Below are 14446 nucleotides of genomic sequence, written 5' to 3'. Positions count from 1 at the left end.
TGGAAGAAAACAACAAACTGTTAGGAGAAAACTATACTGAACAAATATATAAACGCAATATTTCAAAGATTTTATGGAGTTACAGTTCATAAGGAAATCAGTCAATTGAAATAAATAAATTCTGCATAGATTAGGGCCTTTGACATGACGGGGCAGGGGCATTGCCACTGGGGAGCCAGGCCCAGCCAATCATAATGTTTTTCCCCCACATATGAGTTTTATTACAAACCAAAATACTCCTTAGACCCCCCCCCCCACAGATGATCCTGTGGGTGAAAAAGCTGGATGTGGAGGTCCTGGGCTGGCGTGGTTACACACGGTCTGCTGTTGTGAGGCTGGTTGGACGTACTGCCAAATTCTCTAAAACAACGTTGGAGGCAGCATATGGTAGTGAAATTAACATTCAATTCTCTGGCAAAAGCTTGGTTGGACATTCCTGCAGTCAGCACGCCAATTGCACGTTCCCTCATAACTTCAGACATCTGTGGCATTGTGTTGTGTGACAAAACTGCAAAATTTAGAGTGGCCTTTTATTGTCCCTACACAGGGTGCACCTGTTTAATGATCATGCTGTTTAATCAGCTTCTTGATATGCCACACCTCTTAGGTGGATGGATTATCTTGGCAAAGGAGAAATGCTCACTAACAGGGATGTAAACAAATTTGTGCACCACATTTTAAATAAATATGCTTTTTGTGCATATGGAACATGTCTGGGATCTGTCATTTCAGCTCACAAAACCAACACTTTACATGTTGCGTTTATATTTTTGTTGGGTATATCTTCAGGGGATAAGATGTGTTGAAACCTGAGGAAAGGAACACCAGGAGAAGAACAACAAAGCTTCTAGTCTTAACAACCAACTTCAGATGTTTGTTATAGAAGCAGTGGTAAAGCACACACAAAGGCTCCTCTTCTCCAAACCCACTCAGGAACAGAGCACACAGAGTATCCCTGCTCACTGGTCCTCTATAAACTCTCCCAAGGGCCCCTGCGGACTGACACCAACAGCCAAGTCATGGAACACTCTGGATTGATGAGCCAATTATTCTCTCAGAGCACTTGGATAAAGCCAAGTTGAGCCAAGTTTTAGCCACTTAAAAATGTTTTTAACCTTTATTTAACATTCGCTGATACAGTTAAGAACAAATTATTATTGAGAGTTTGATGAGCCATAGAGGTTAACATTCACTGATATGGATGCTTGGGCTCAAGTAAAGGTAACCAACAGACACCAACCCAACCCTGAGCAACAGACACCAACCCAACCCTGAGCAACAGACACCAACCCAACCCTGAGCAACAGACACCAATCCAACCCTGAGCAACAGACACCAACCCAACCCTGAGCAACAGACACCAATCCAACCCTGAGCAACAGACACCAACCCAACCCTGAGCAACAGACACCAACCCAACCCTGAGCAACAGACACCAACCCAACCCTGAGCAACAGACACCAACCCAACCCTGAGCAACAGACACCAACCCAACCCTGAGCAACAGACACCAACCCAACCCTGAGAAACAGACACCAACCCAACCCTGAGCAACAGACACCAACCCAACCCTGAGCAACACATGGTCTTACTACAACAAACACAGATCCAAGCAAAGCTTCATCAGAGAAGGTATTTTTTGTGACTATGATGTTCATGGCTTGTTTATTGGTGTTAAATGTAACCGACTACTTCCAAATCAAATGGAGGAAGACTTGGCTATACGAAAGGACTTACATTTTAAGCACTGTCTAACTCTGTCCCTCCTGACAGTCCAGTTAATCCTGCAGGAGGAGGCCTGAGAAAGAGTTTTTAAAAAGCTCGTTTGTATTTTGGCCTGCTCTCTGCTCTGCAGGAATGGTCGGTCACAGTCTCTCTCCACATCTGTGGTTTATTTTGGTGTTGGCTGGAAGGAATGGGAAAAATCCACCTCTGAGCTACAGCCTGCAGACAGACAGATGGACAGGGACAGAGCTGGACAGGAATCCCAGTCACTTCCCCCTGTGTACCTATGCCCAGTACTGGCACAGGGGAAAATAACAAAGACACACACATGTGCATACAGACCTCCCCCGCACCACACACACACATTAAACAGAAGGATACACACACAGACAGTACACAAAAGACAAAAACTCCCACACAGATGTGTATAGACCTACGCACACAAACACGTGAACAGACAGATACAAAACAAAGACAAATCCACACAGACACAGATAGGAAACAGATACAGACTTCTTTTAGGTTGTCCAAATGGTTGACTCTTCCTCAGCCTGCCATTGCAGGCGGAGCCAGTGAAGGCCAGTGCTATCCGAGCAGGGGTGAAAGCCTGTGCTCAATGACACACATACCACATTAAGGCGGGGCGATATGGCCAAAATGTCATATCACAATATTTTACGTATTTTAGGCAGTACGACTGTATTTGACAGTATTTTCTCTTTTTCGAATAATAAAAAAGTGGTGCATGACCCTAGGGTGGAAACATATACATGAAGTGTTTTGAAATGGAACTTTGTCCATTCCGTTTTATACTGTTCAATAAAAACGGCAACCAAAAGTTTGAATATAATGGGCACTTTGAATACCGTGTTGTTTGACATGATTGACATGTTTCAACGAATGAAAAAGCCAGGGAGGGGTTATTGTGACAGGGTAGGAAAGGGTAGGAACCAAAGTGTTGGTCAGTGTTTTCCAATGGACCCTAATTAGTTGTTACATTAAATACCTTCTCTTACTTGATATAGCTTTGATGTGGCTAAAATATGCGCTCTTTCCCTATTCCTCTCTGATTTAGACTATATCTACCGTTGCACAAACAACATGCTAATTTAGGCCTACACCAGCACTGGTATCAGGCTGTGTTAGCTAGCTAACTTTGCTCGGACGAAGTACATTTAGCTAGTTACCTAGCTGGTGTTTAGCATTAACTGCTGACAATTTATTTTTGCCACAACTTGCTAAGAGAAACAAACTGTTTGCAGACCGTAAGATACACAAACAAATAGGGTAATTTTGGGGCTCCCGGGTGGCGCAGCGGTCTAAGGCACTGCATCTCAGTGCAAGAGGCGTCACTGCCGTCCCTGGTTCGAATCCAGGCTGTATCACGGCTGTATCACATCCAGCCGAGATTGGGAGTCCCATAGGGCAGACACAATTGGCCCAGCGCTGTCCGGGTTTGGCCTTCATTCTAAATAAGAATTTGTTCTTAACGGACATGCCTAGTTAAATGAAGGCTACATTTACATTTTAAACTAATTAGATTCAGCAAAGTGGAAAGGAGCATAGTTTTCACCAACATCTTGTTGCATCTGCAGCATTGACCATGCAGACTGTCACTGCATGTGAACTGCAAGTAGTTGTGACTCGTGGTAAAGTAAAACCTGCTTTCTATGTGTGGCCCGGGGTGGGGCTTGGTGTGGGTGGAAGGAGAGAGGGCGAGAGAGAGAGACGACGTAAGTAACACACGGAGCAAACTATACAAACGGACATTACGCACGGTGTAGTAGCGTAACACAATTAACAAACAAAACATTGATATACTGTCATAGGTAACGTAAAAACCCCAACCAGTACATGCATCAACACCGTTCTACACTAAAAATACGGTATACACCCCAGCCTCGGTAGCACCTCCCTGACACTACGGCTAGTGTTACTGACCTCCTTCTCTGACACACCACCCTCCATGTGACCTGAACCCAACAGCACACACGCCAGGAACTGCTGATCCCTGCCTGGAATTCCTGTCTCCTCAAGAGGATCAGGGTCAGTAACATTCCTAGTCTCTTCACTAACTGAAATCAACATGACATTTGACTTCAAATAAAGCCCATGCCATGAGTAAAACGACACAAGGAACCTAATTTAGAGTCAACTCCCAGACCCAGCATCAAACAGTGTTTGGTAAAAATTGGACGTTTATCCTCTGGTGTTTCCAGAAAGGTGTCCCGGCAGACAAACTGCAGCAAAACACACACACACACACACAGATGGTCAAGTAAGACCCTCTGTAGACCCTTTACTCTGGGCCATGAGGGGAGTGGGGTCCCACAGCAGCCCAGAGCCCACCTGGACAAACAGTGGTGAAAAGGGTTTAGGATGAGTCTCAGGCCCTCCCTCTCCTCCCTGACCTACATGAAGCCCCTGGGAAGCCCAGAGACAGAGAGGAAGGCTTAGGGAGACTGACTGACAGGGGGAGAACTGAGGCTCTACTGAACAGGGAGGGAGGGGTGAGGAGGGAGGGTGAGGAAGGGTCAACAGCTGCTGACCCTTGCTGGGAAAAACTAGGCAGTCTTGGCTCAAGCGGGAGGGCGAGGCTGGCTTGGATCTCTCCGTCTCTCAGATGCTAACTACAATGTCCCGCTCTCCCTTCCCCTCTCTTCTCTCTCCAAGTACAGTTCCTCAACCCCATTCTCCCACAGCCAAAATAGTCCAGCTGTGTGATACTCAGAGGATGGGCGAGGGGAGAGGTGGGGACTGGGGTGGGACGGGGGCTGTGATGTTTGATGTTGGGGGATGCAGAAAATACGTTTGTTAATATAAAAACTGATTATCTCATTGCCAATGCAATTTTGGGGGTTGGCTTTCCCTCTCTCTTTGATGTCTGTGGTACATTCAACAGATCCCTTTATTCCAAATCTCATCATCCATTTAGCCATTTGATTTTCCTAGGGTCGGTTTTGACACCGCTTTTGATGTTGAGGGTGCTGATAACAAAAGTGTTTACACTACTGCCCATTCTCCCATTTCCACTGTGATCTGTGTGGATTCTACCTCGTTTTGATGTTGGGAATGAAGACAATAGAACAGTTATTTTAAATCATTTCATCCCATTAACCATGTGATTTTCATGGGGTTGTTTTGACACCTCTCTTTGAAGTTGGAAGGGCGGATGCCGGACAATGGAGAAGTCTCACTCTCCCCTGGCCCATGTGATTCTATGGGGGTTTGGTGGCCTGCTGTGGCATTGTTGGAGCGTGGGAGCCCTGCTGCATTCTGGGAGAGCAGGATGCCAGGTGCATTGTGGGAGTGTGGGAGCCCCGGGCCGGGGTGGGGCCATGGCTGATCAGAGAGCAGTGATTAATCCAAGCCAAAGCCCCGCAGCCACACAAATTAGCTGGTTAGGGCCGCTCTGACTGGCTGATCTGCATGATGAACTCCACAAGTTAGAGGATCAAAAGAACCGTTGGGCGTGTGGGAGAGAGAACGAGGGATATGGGGAGAAAGAGAGAGAGGTAGCGAGACAAAGAGAAAACAAGAAAGTGCCTGGTGTTGTCAGAGAGAATCACCACATGATGCTTCAGAAACTCCGTTGGAGGAGAGGAGGCCAGCTGGTTGAAGGGATAACATAAGAGTGGAGCACAGAGGCTGGTCTCACTGTGGCCATCAGCTCTTCCTCTCCTCTCAGCCCAGAGAGAAGCCAGCGCAGGTCAGGGGATGGTGACAGACAACCCTCTGTTCTAGCACCCTTTCTCTCTCCTTCCTCTCTCCCCCTCGCTCTGCGGCTGCAGTCTCACACAGCACTGCTGTCAGACAGCATTCCTGCCGCTCTCCACCACAGGCAGAGGAATTTAGTCCCCACTTCCATCCAGCCAGGATCAGCCTAACAAACAGACCAGAAGGTGGGGGGCAGACAGGGAGCTGGGTGAGGTGGGGTTACTTGTGGGCAAAACCTGAGCTCCAGTACTTCCCACCTCAAAACGCCCGCCTTGTGGCGGTAACAGTGATGTCATCCTGAGCCAGCCCTTTCACATCCCCCAACCCTTCCTGTCACCTTTTTACAGTAAGCCCTGTGAGTGACAGCTCCAGCTGCAGGTTCTACTCCTTTCAGCTCTGCAGCTTTGGAAAGATATGCCTCTTCCCATCATGCACTGAGCTTCCCATAGCAACAGGCTGAGAATCAGGCCAAAAAAAGAAGCTTGTCCCGAGCAGAGAGTAGAGCTACGAACTGCAGTCTCCTGAACTAGCAGTCACTTCAAACACATAGCCTAAATGAAAACCTTGAGGCTTTACAGTGACCTAGAATCAAGCAGAATACTTTAAGAGGCAATGACTCACAGAAAACAAAGCAGATTTGTTTTTCTTCAAACTAAACCTCCAACATACAGTTGAAGTCGGAAGTTTACATACACCTTGGCCAAATACATTTAAACTCCGTTTTTCACCATTCCTGACATTCAATCCTAGTATAAAATCCCTGTCTTAGGTCAGCTAGGATCAACACTTTATTTTAAGAATATGAAATGGCAGCATAATAGTATAGAGAATGATTTATTTCAGCTTTTATTTATTTCATCACATTCCCAGTGGGTCAGAAGTTTACATACACTCAATTAGTATTTGGTAGCATTGCCTTTAAAATTGTTTAACTTGGTCCAACGGTTCGGGTAGCCTTCCACAAGCTTCCCACAATAAGTTGGGTGAATTTTGGCCCATTCCTCCTGACATAGCTGGTGTAACTGAATCAGGTTTCTAGGCTTCCTTGCTCACACACACTTTAGTACTGCCCACAAACGTTCTATAGGATTGAGGTCAGGGCTTTGTGATGGCCACTCCAATACCATGACTTTGTTGTCCTTAAGCCATTTTACCACAACTTTGGAAGTATGCTTGGGGTTATTGGCCATTTGGAAGACCCATTTGCTAGCAAGCTTTACCTTCCTGACTGATGGCTTTAAATGTTGCTTCAATATATTACACATAATTGTCCTTCCTCATGATGCCATCTATTTTGTGAAGTGCCCCAGTCCCTCCTGCAGCAAAGCACCCCCACAAGATGATTCTGCCACCCCCGTGCTTCACAGTTTGGATGGTGTTCTTCGGCTTGCAAGCCTCTCCCTTTTTCCTCCAAACATAACGATGGTCATTTATGGCCAAATAGTTATATTTTTGTTTCATCAGACCAGAGGACATTTCTCCAAAAAGTACAATCTTTGTCCCCATGTGCAGTTACAAACCATAGTCTGGCTTTGTTATGGCGGTTTTGGAGCAGTGGCTTCTTCCTTGCTGAGCGGCCTTTCAGGTTATGTCGATATAGGACTCGTTTTACTGTGGATATAGATACTTTTGTACCTGTTTCCTCCAGCATCTTTACAAGGTCCTTTGCTGTTGATCTGGGATTTACTTGCACTTTTCGCACCAAAGTACATTCATCTCTAGGAGACAGAACACATCTCCCTCCTGAGCTGTATGACGGCTGCGTGGTCCCATGGTGTGGTCCCATGAATTTTTTTCTGAGTTCTTGGCTGATTTCTTTTGATTTTCCCATGATGTCAAGCAAAGAGGCACTGAGTTTGAAGGTAGGCCTTGAAATACATACACAGGTACACCTCCAATTGACTCAAATTATGTCAATTAGCCTATCAGAAGCTTCTAAAGTCATGACATCATTTTCTGACATTTTCAAAGCTGCTTAAAGGCACAGTCAACTTAGTGTATGTAAACACACTGGAATTGTGATACAGTGAGTTATAAGTGAAATAATCTGTCTGTAAACAATTGTTGGAAAAATGACTTGTGTCATGCACAAAGTAGATGTCCTAACCGACTTGCCAAAACTATAGTTTGTTAACAAGAAATTTGTGGAGTGGTTGAAAAACGAGTTTTAATGACTCCAACCTAAGTGTATGCAAACTTCCGACTTCAACTGTATCCTGTTTGACAGGAAGTTTCACATATCGCTGAATTAGAACTGTCACAAATCTGACAGAAAGTGCTTAGAGACAGTTAGTGAGAACACTACACAGCCTATTTTGAGGGGCCGACGGATGATACATAGGGAGAGGCACTGAAAGTGATGCATAGTGATGGTCAGTTTTACAGGAACCTGCTGGACTGTTACAACCACGAGTGAGTGCATTGAAGTGGGTGTTATACCAACAGACAAGCAGGCTGCAAATTGTCTTTAATGGTAATGGTTAAGACCGAACCTATGGGCTTTCTCTCCTGTTTGAGGTTGAGTGAGATGATTGAATGTTCCTTAGCCACCATGAGAGGTGAACTGTCGGGAAAACAACAAATACTTACTCTGTAGGCCAAGCAAGCAGGACAGTGTCACAATTGTGTGTCTGTCGAGGGGGCCACTAGGCTCACAGCGCACGCACACACACACACACACACACACACACACACAGTCTCTTTCCAAATAGGGCAGTAAATCTCCTGTGAGATGCCAGCATAGGCAGTCCCTCCAGGCAGTTTCACAACTTTAACCAGGATAGATCCTTGGAGCACTTTCTTAGTGCTCTGCATGGTCAACGTTACACCATACGACCGTCATAGCATAGCAATTCAACTAGAAAGAGTGTCTCACTAGTATTCTTGGTCATAACTAAACTTGCACTCAAACAAACATTGACAATTCGGCGAGGGACAGTGTGATGCCAGCTTGACATCCTCATGGTGGTAAATTAAATGTGCACTCACAGGTAGAGGGAAGCGATCTGAGACACAGCCGGTCCTAGATCAGGGATGGACGTCAGCTCATTATGGTCCAGGCGCCTGAGGGAAACATAGAGGCAGTGATGTTAGAGGACAGAATGGATGGAGAGGAGAAAGTAACAGAACACTGTATTGAGATAACACTGCTGTGAATTGACTGACCAAGTTGTATCTGGAAGTGAACTTGAGAACATGAGGTTGCCTCACAGTGTCGTAGTCTAATAAGGAAGTGGATCAACATGGTGCCAGAGTGCATCTGAATCATTCATATAGAACAGAATTGCTTGCGCGTAAAAACATGGATGGATGAAGCCGTGTCAGGCTAGAGTGGGCACTTGGGCTCTGACAGGTGTCAGTGTCTGTGGCCTCCCTGCCTGGGTTGAAGATACACCCTCTTGAGCATATCAGACATTCACAAGCCAGGTTTCGGCCTGCGTGGTGTAGGTAGATGGAGAAAGCTTAATATCCTCAATTGGACTAATTTCAAGACAACACATCCAAGGATAAGATCATGTATGTGACTGAGAATAAATGTACCATATATCAGTAAGGGGCCTGACTATTATGGTGAGAGTAAGTGATTGTGTGAGATGCCGATCTACTGCAGTGTTTGTTCAGGGTACTGTCCAGTAAGAACATCATTGATGCCCCCTCTAACTAGCATTGGGAAGCCTGCTAGGCCTATCGCTAAAATAAATCATTTTATTAGCCTAAACACACAACACTGCATAGACACACAGCCAGACATGCGCATGCACGCACACTAGGAAGTGAAGGTGAAGCACATTGTGAGGAGATTTTTGTTGTTGTGTGTATTTAAAAAAAAATCTTTATTTAACTAGGCCAGTCAGGTAAGAACAAATTCTTATTTACAATGACGGCCTACCGGGGGACAGTGGGTTAACTGCCTTGTTCAGGGGCAGAACGACAGATTTTTACCTTGTCTGCTCGGGAAATCGATCCAGAAACCTTTCGGTTACTGGCCCAACGCTTTAACCACTCAGCTACCTGCCGCCCCAATGCATTCATAGATTAGTTGTCTGCTTGCCAATCGATCCTATTCTGTTCTGAATGACAGCCATTGAAAAGGCTGAGCCCAGTCCCCACACACACAGCCAAGGGGAACTCCTGGTTGAGAGAAAATGAACACACACACACACAGACAGTGACAGAGGGAGAGAGGTCTGAGGTACTTACAGCTCTCGTAGGTTTGGGAGGTTTGAGAAGGCTCCGACATCAATGGCTGTCAACTTGTTGTGGCCAAGATTTCTGAGGAACAAAACAAGCTGATTAGTATTGTCGACACACACCACCAGAACCTTCATTTCATGTGTTTTTTCAACTGTGCCACCTCCCTATAACATTGTGACAACCCTGTATTCCCATTTTAGTTCTGTTTCAGGGGTTCCCAATCAATATTGTGTCTGGCTTGGTTTACACCAGGGGCAAGCAACTGGCGGCTCTCAGATCAATATAAAAACAAAAAAACTAAATAATAATATTTGAAACTCAGTCGGGGGTTGCAAGTTAAAAAAGAATACAGGGTGCAATTTAAAAATGTGGTTGTCCATCAGCAGTTTTTTGTATTTTTTATCTATGTGTCTGATAGTCACTCAATTAGACCATGTCAGCTAACATTTTTTACATTGGTAAATTAATCTCGCGGACAGCTGTCGAATTACCGGCCCCCATTGATTTTGTTTGTCAGTCTCACTCAGATATATTTAAAACTGCAAACATTTCTTTCCACCCTATGGCAAAATGTGTACAATTGCAGCAAACCTGCTTTAAAACTGCAACATTTTCTCTATACCACATGGCAAAATGTGTACAATTGCACACAATTAACTTTGCACATGCGGGTATGCAGACCCGCAAGCAACTGCGGCCTCATGTTGACTTCAGATTTTTTGTGGCCCCCACCCCCTTCACAGTTGCCCATCCCTGGTTTACACAATGTAGCCCACAGCCATCAATATGTGTACAAGTCAATTTTCAGTTTAGAGTAACCATGCATTAAATAGCCACCACCTCACTGGCACGGTGATTAACATCAAATAGTGATTTGTTCAGAGATAGTGTTACAGTAGCCTGTTAACCCAGAAATAATATTTTGCCTAATTTGGTCAGATGCTTGATTAGGGTTCTGGTGATAAGCGTGTTAGAAATGGAGATTTCTGGTTTGCGAAGTCTCCACCCTCGCAAAGGATGGTGACAGATTCTATGGTAGCTTATCAGTTATGTTTACGTAGATCTGTCCACGAGAGATTACTAATAGCCAGACAGGGTTCAAACTGTAGAAAATCCTGTGAGCCAAATACACTCATAGACAAAATGTCTCTCACAAACAAATGGCCGTACATATACACACACACGTTTCATCCCCTACTTCTTGTCAGCAGACAGTGGGGGCTGCAGTCTACTAGGGAAAGCAGTGTTTCAGTGAGGTCTGCTCTGAGACAAAAGGAGCCCACAGCCCTGGCTGCCTCCAGACATGAGAGATGGGCTAGGAATGTTTCACAAGCCTGTGGAGAGATGGCTGCTTGTTCCCAGAGTCTGGGGACAGATTTACCTGACGCACCACATTCCTGCTGCTTCCTCTGGTGGCAGGCAGCCTGCACAGCCTCAGCAGACCGCTTTGCTCTAAACAGGGTTTGGGAGACCTGCTCTTTCCAACACACTTTCACTACAGGTTGCCACAGGGTACGAGGTTAAACGAACCCATCAGACTTGAGAGAAAATTGGAATGATAATTTTAAAAAGGCATTCTTCAAATAGTCACAGGTCCCACATTGCACAGCTGCCTCCCTTTCCAGCTTTCTGCCTACCCTTTTACCTCTCTCTCTCTCTCTATTCTAACACAAGTCCTGCTCTCTAGCTCCCTCTCCCAGTGTCTGTGGAGATAAGTTTCTCTCTCTATAGTAGGTGTGTGTGAGGAAATAAATGGTAGCGTGTACCCCGCAGGCAGAGCTCTGACAGGGCGGTGGGCTGATCATTGGCTGGGCCCTCCTGCCACCATTGTGCCAGATTGCAAAATTGCTGTCCCTGCTACAGGAGGCAATTACCTCATTATACTGAAGCAAAGTGAAAAATCCCAGGGTTTTCTCCGCCAGGCTGGGCCGGCCGGGGCTCCGAATATAACTGAGAACACCGCCGCAGGGCAGCGAGCAACACCGACCGCAGTAATCTTCCACAGAAAATCAGCGCCTTTAACAAGGCCCCGGTTGGATAATGAAGCTTAGGCCTAACTGGAGGGCTCCTCATTACAAACAACCAATACAACAACAACTCGGAGAGGAAGGCTGCTGTCATGCCCCCTAAAACAGGTTTCAGGTGTAAGAAAATGCTTGTGCTATGGGGGTATAGGATACTACAGGAATGTAAAACATGTCATTGTTTGCGGTTGTCCATTTAGAGTAGAGTGAAGAAGGAAGGTCACATTTGAGAACAAAACCTGCCGTACTGGTGCCGGAGGGCCACAATAACAAACAAACTGTGTGTGTGTGTGTGTCTGTGTGTATTCCCAGTATACCGATAGGCCAAGGGGGAGTGTTTATGCAACTTCAGAATTGTGTTCCCTTTATTGTGCTTCATTTTCTTGTTATCTGATCAGATAACTTTCACTGTGTTTTAAACACCTACTGTATGAGCAGCCGGTGATAATGCCACCGTTTCCTTCTCCTCTACAGTCACGAGTAGAGGGGGTGGGGTTACGCCCCAATGACAGGAGCTAATGCTCTCCAGAGCCTGCCATACCATAGCAGCAAAACAGAGTGGAAGGCTAGGGGGCAGAAAAAAGTCCTAAAGCAACTCGGCAAATAGATCTAGAGATTAAAAAGTAAGGGTGTGTAAGGGCTGATTTTCTTAGACATTTAAAATATATCCGCAATTATCTACGCGGTCAATTTAACAGTCCAAAAACACATTTTGAAAGCTAAGATAAATCTGAGTGGCGAACACTATAAATATAGTCATCTGCTGAAACTCAGGAATGGTGCATTCCACTGCATGGCACTGTTTATCTAAATGAGCAGGCTTGTTTAACATTAGTCAGCATGATCAAGACCACAGCCCAACGTACTTAGCAAGGTAATTCATGCCTAGCTTTCAACAAAATACTGAAAGACTTTGGCCTGCTCTAGTCTAGTGTAGCCAAGTCCTGGCCTTAGGACTCGCCGAGGTTCTCACCCTCATCGCCACAAGTCAGCCAACGACCCCTGCATTAAACCAGACCCGGCTCCTATCCACCTAAAGCATTTAACTACTTGTACAACCAGGATAACTGAGGTGAAGGTGGGAGTGGAGGATGGCCCTGAAGTTTAAAAAACAGACTTGTCTAATTACAGTGGGGCTCCGGAGTGGTGCAGCGGTCTAAGGCACTGCTTCTCAGTGCAAGCGGTGTCACTACAATCCCTGGACCGAATCCAGGCTGTAGCACATCCGGCTGTGATTGGGAGTCCCATAGGGCGGTGCACAATTGGCCCAGCGTCGTCCGTGTTTGGCCGGGGTAGGCCGTCGTGGTAAATAAGATTTTTTTCTTGACTGACTTGCCTAGTTAAATAAAATAAAAACATTCAAAAAATGATATACAGTGAATTTGGAAATCACTCAGATCCATTGACTTTTTCCACATATTGTTACGTTACAGCCCTATTCTGAAAAAAAGTATTAATTGTTTTTACCTCCCCATCATCAATCTACACACAATACCCCATAATGACAAAGTAAAAATGGGTTTGTAGAGGTATAAATGTATAAAAATATCACATTAGCATAATAACCTTTGCCGGCAATTACAGCCTTGAGTCTTGTTGGGTATGACGCTACAAGCTTGGCACACCTGTATTTGGGGACTTTCTTCCATTCTTCTCTACAGATCCTCTCAAGCTCTGTCAGGTTGGATGGGGGGCGTTGCTGCACAGCTATTTTCAGGTCTCTCCAGAGATGTTCGATCGAGCATTCAGAGACTTGTCCCGAAGCCACTCCTGTGTTGTCTTGGCTGTGTGCTTAGGGTCGTTGTCCTGTTGGAAGGTGAGCCTTCACCCCAGTCTGAGGACCTGAGCACTCTGGACCTCTGTACTTTTCTCCGTTCATCTTTACCTCGATCCTGACTAGTCTCCCAGTCCCTGAAAAACATCCCCACAGCATGATGCTGCCACCACCATGCTTCACCGTAGGGATGTTGCCAGGTTTCCTCCAGAAGTGACGCTTGGCATTCAGGCCAAATAGTTCAATCTTGGCTTCATCAGACCAGATAATCTTGTTTATCATGGTCTGAGAGTCCTTTAGGTGCCTTTTGGCAAACTCCAAGCGGGCTGTCATATGCCTTTTATTGAGGGGCTTCCGTCTTGCCACTCTACCGTAATGGCCCGATTGGTGGACTGCTGTAGAGATGTGAGAACCTTCCAGAAGGACAACCATCTCTACAGAGGAAGTCTGTAGCTATGTCAGAGTGACCATCAGGTTCTTGTTCAACTCCCTGACCAAGGCCCTTCTCCCCTGATTGATGTTTGGCTGGGCAGCCAGCTCTAGGAAATCTTGGTGGTTCCAAAATTCTTCCATTTAAGAATGATGGAAGCTACTGTGTTCTTGGGGACCTTCAATGCTGCAGACATTGTTTGGTACCCTTGATATGCACTGTCAACTGTGGGACCTTTAATAGACCGGTGTTTGCCTTTCCAAATCATGTCCAATCAGTTGAATTTACCTCAGGTTGACTCCAATCAACTTGTAGAAACATGAAGAATGATCAATGGAAACAGGATGTCCCGAAGATCAATTTAGAGTCTCATAGCAAAGGGTCTGAATACTTATTTAAATGTTTGTTTTATATACATTTGCAAAAAAAAAAAAAAAAAAAAAAAAATGTTTTACCTATGTCATTATGGGGTATTGTGTGTAGATTGATGAGATTTAAAAAAAAATTAAATCCATTTTAGAATAAGGCTGTAATGTAACAATGTAGAAAAAGTCAAGGGGTCTGAATCCTTTTTGAATGTAT

General features: G+C 45.3%; 1 protein-coding gene across 1 annotated transcript in view; it reads right to left on the bottom strand.

Moving 5' to 3' along the window:
* LOC112254434 (leucine-rich repeats and immunoglobulin-like domains protein 1) overlaps positions 1–14446 on the bottom strand; it is a 52142-nt gene that overhangs the window by 27694 nt on the left and 10002 nt on the right. Inside the window, exons 2-3 of the mRNA XM_024427015.2 lie at positions 9643–9714; positions 8431–8505 (exon numbers count right to left, since the gene is read on the bottom strand). Coding sequence (XP_024282783.1) covers positions 8431–8505; positions 9643–9714 — 147 coding nt within the window. The remainder of the gene's footprint in view (positions 1–8430; positions 8506–9642; positions 9715–14446) is intronic.

The sequence above is a fragment of the Oncorhynchus tshawytscha genome, linkage group LG07 (genome assembly GCF_018296145.1).
Source record: "Oncorhynchus tshawytscha isolate Ot180627B linkage group LG07, Otsh_v2.0, whole genome shotgun sequence".
Taxonomy (NCBI): domain Eukaryota; kingdom Metazoa; phylum Chordata; class Actinopteri; order Salmoniformes; family Salmonidae; genus Oncorhynchus; species Oncorhynchus tshawytscha.
Note: the sequence above shows the minus strand (reverse complement) of the source record. Positions and strands in the feature narration are given on the sequence as shown.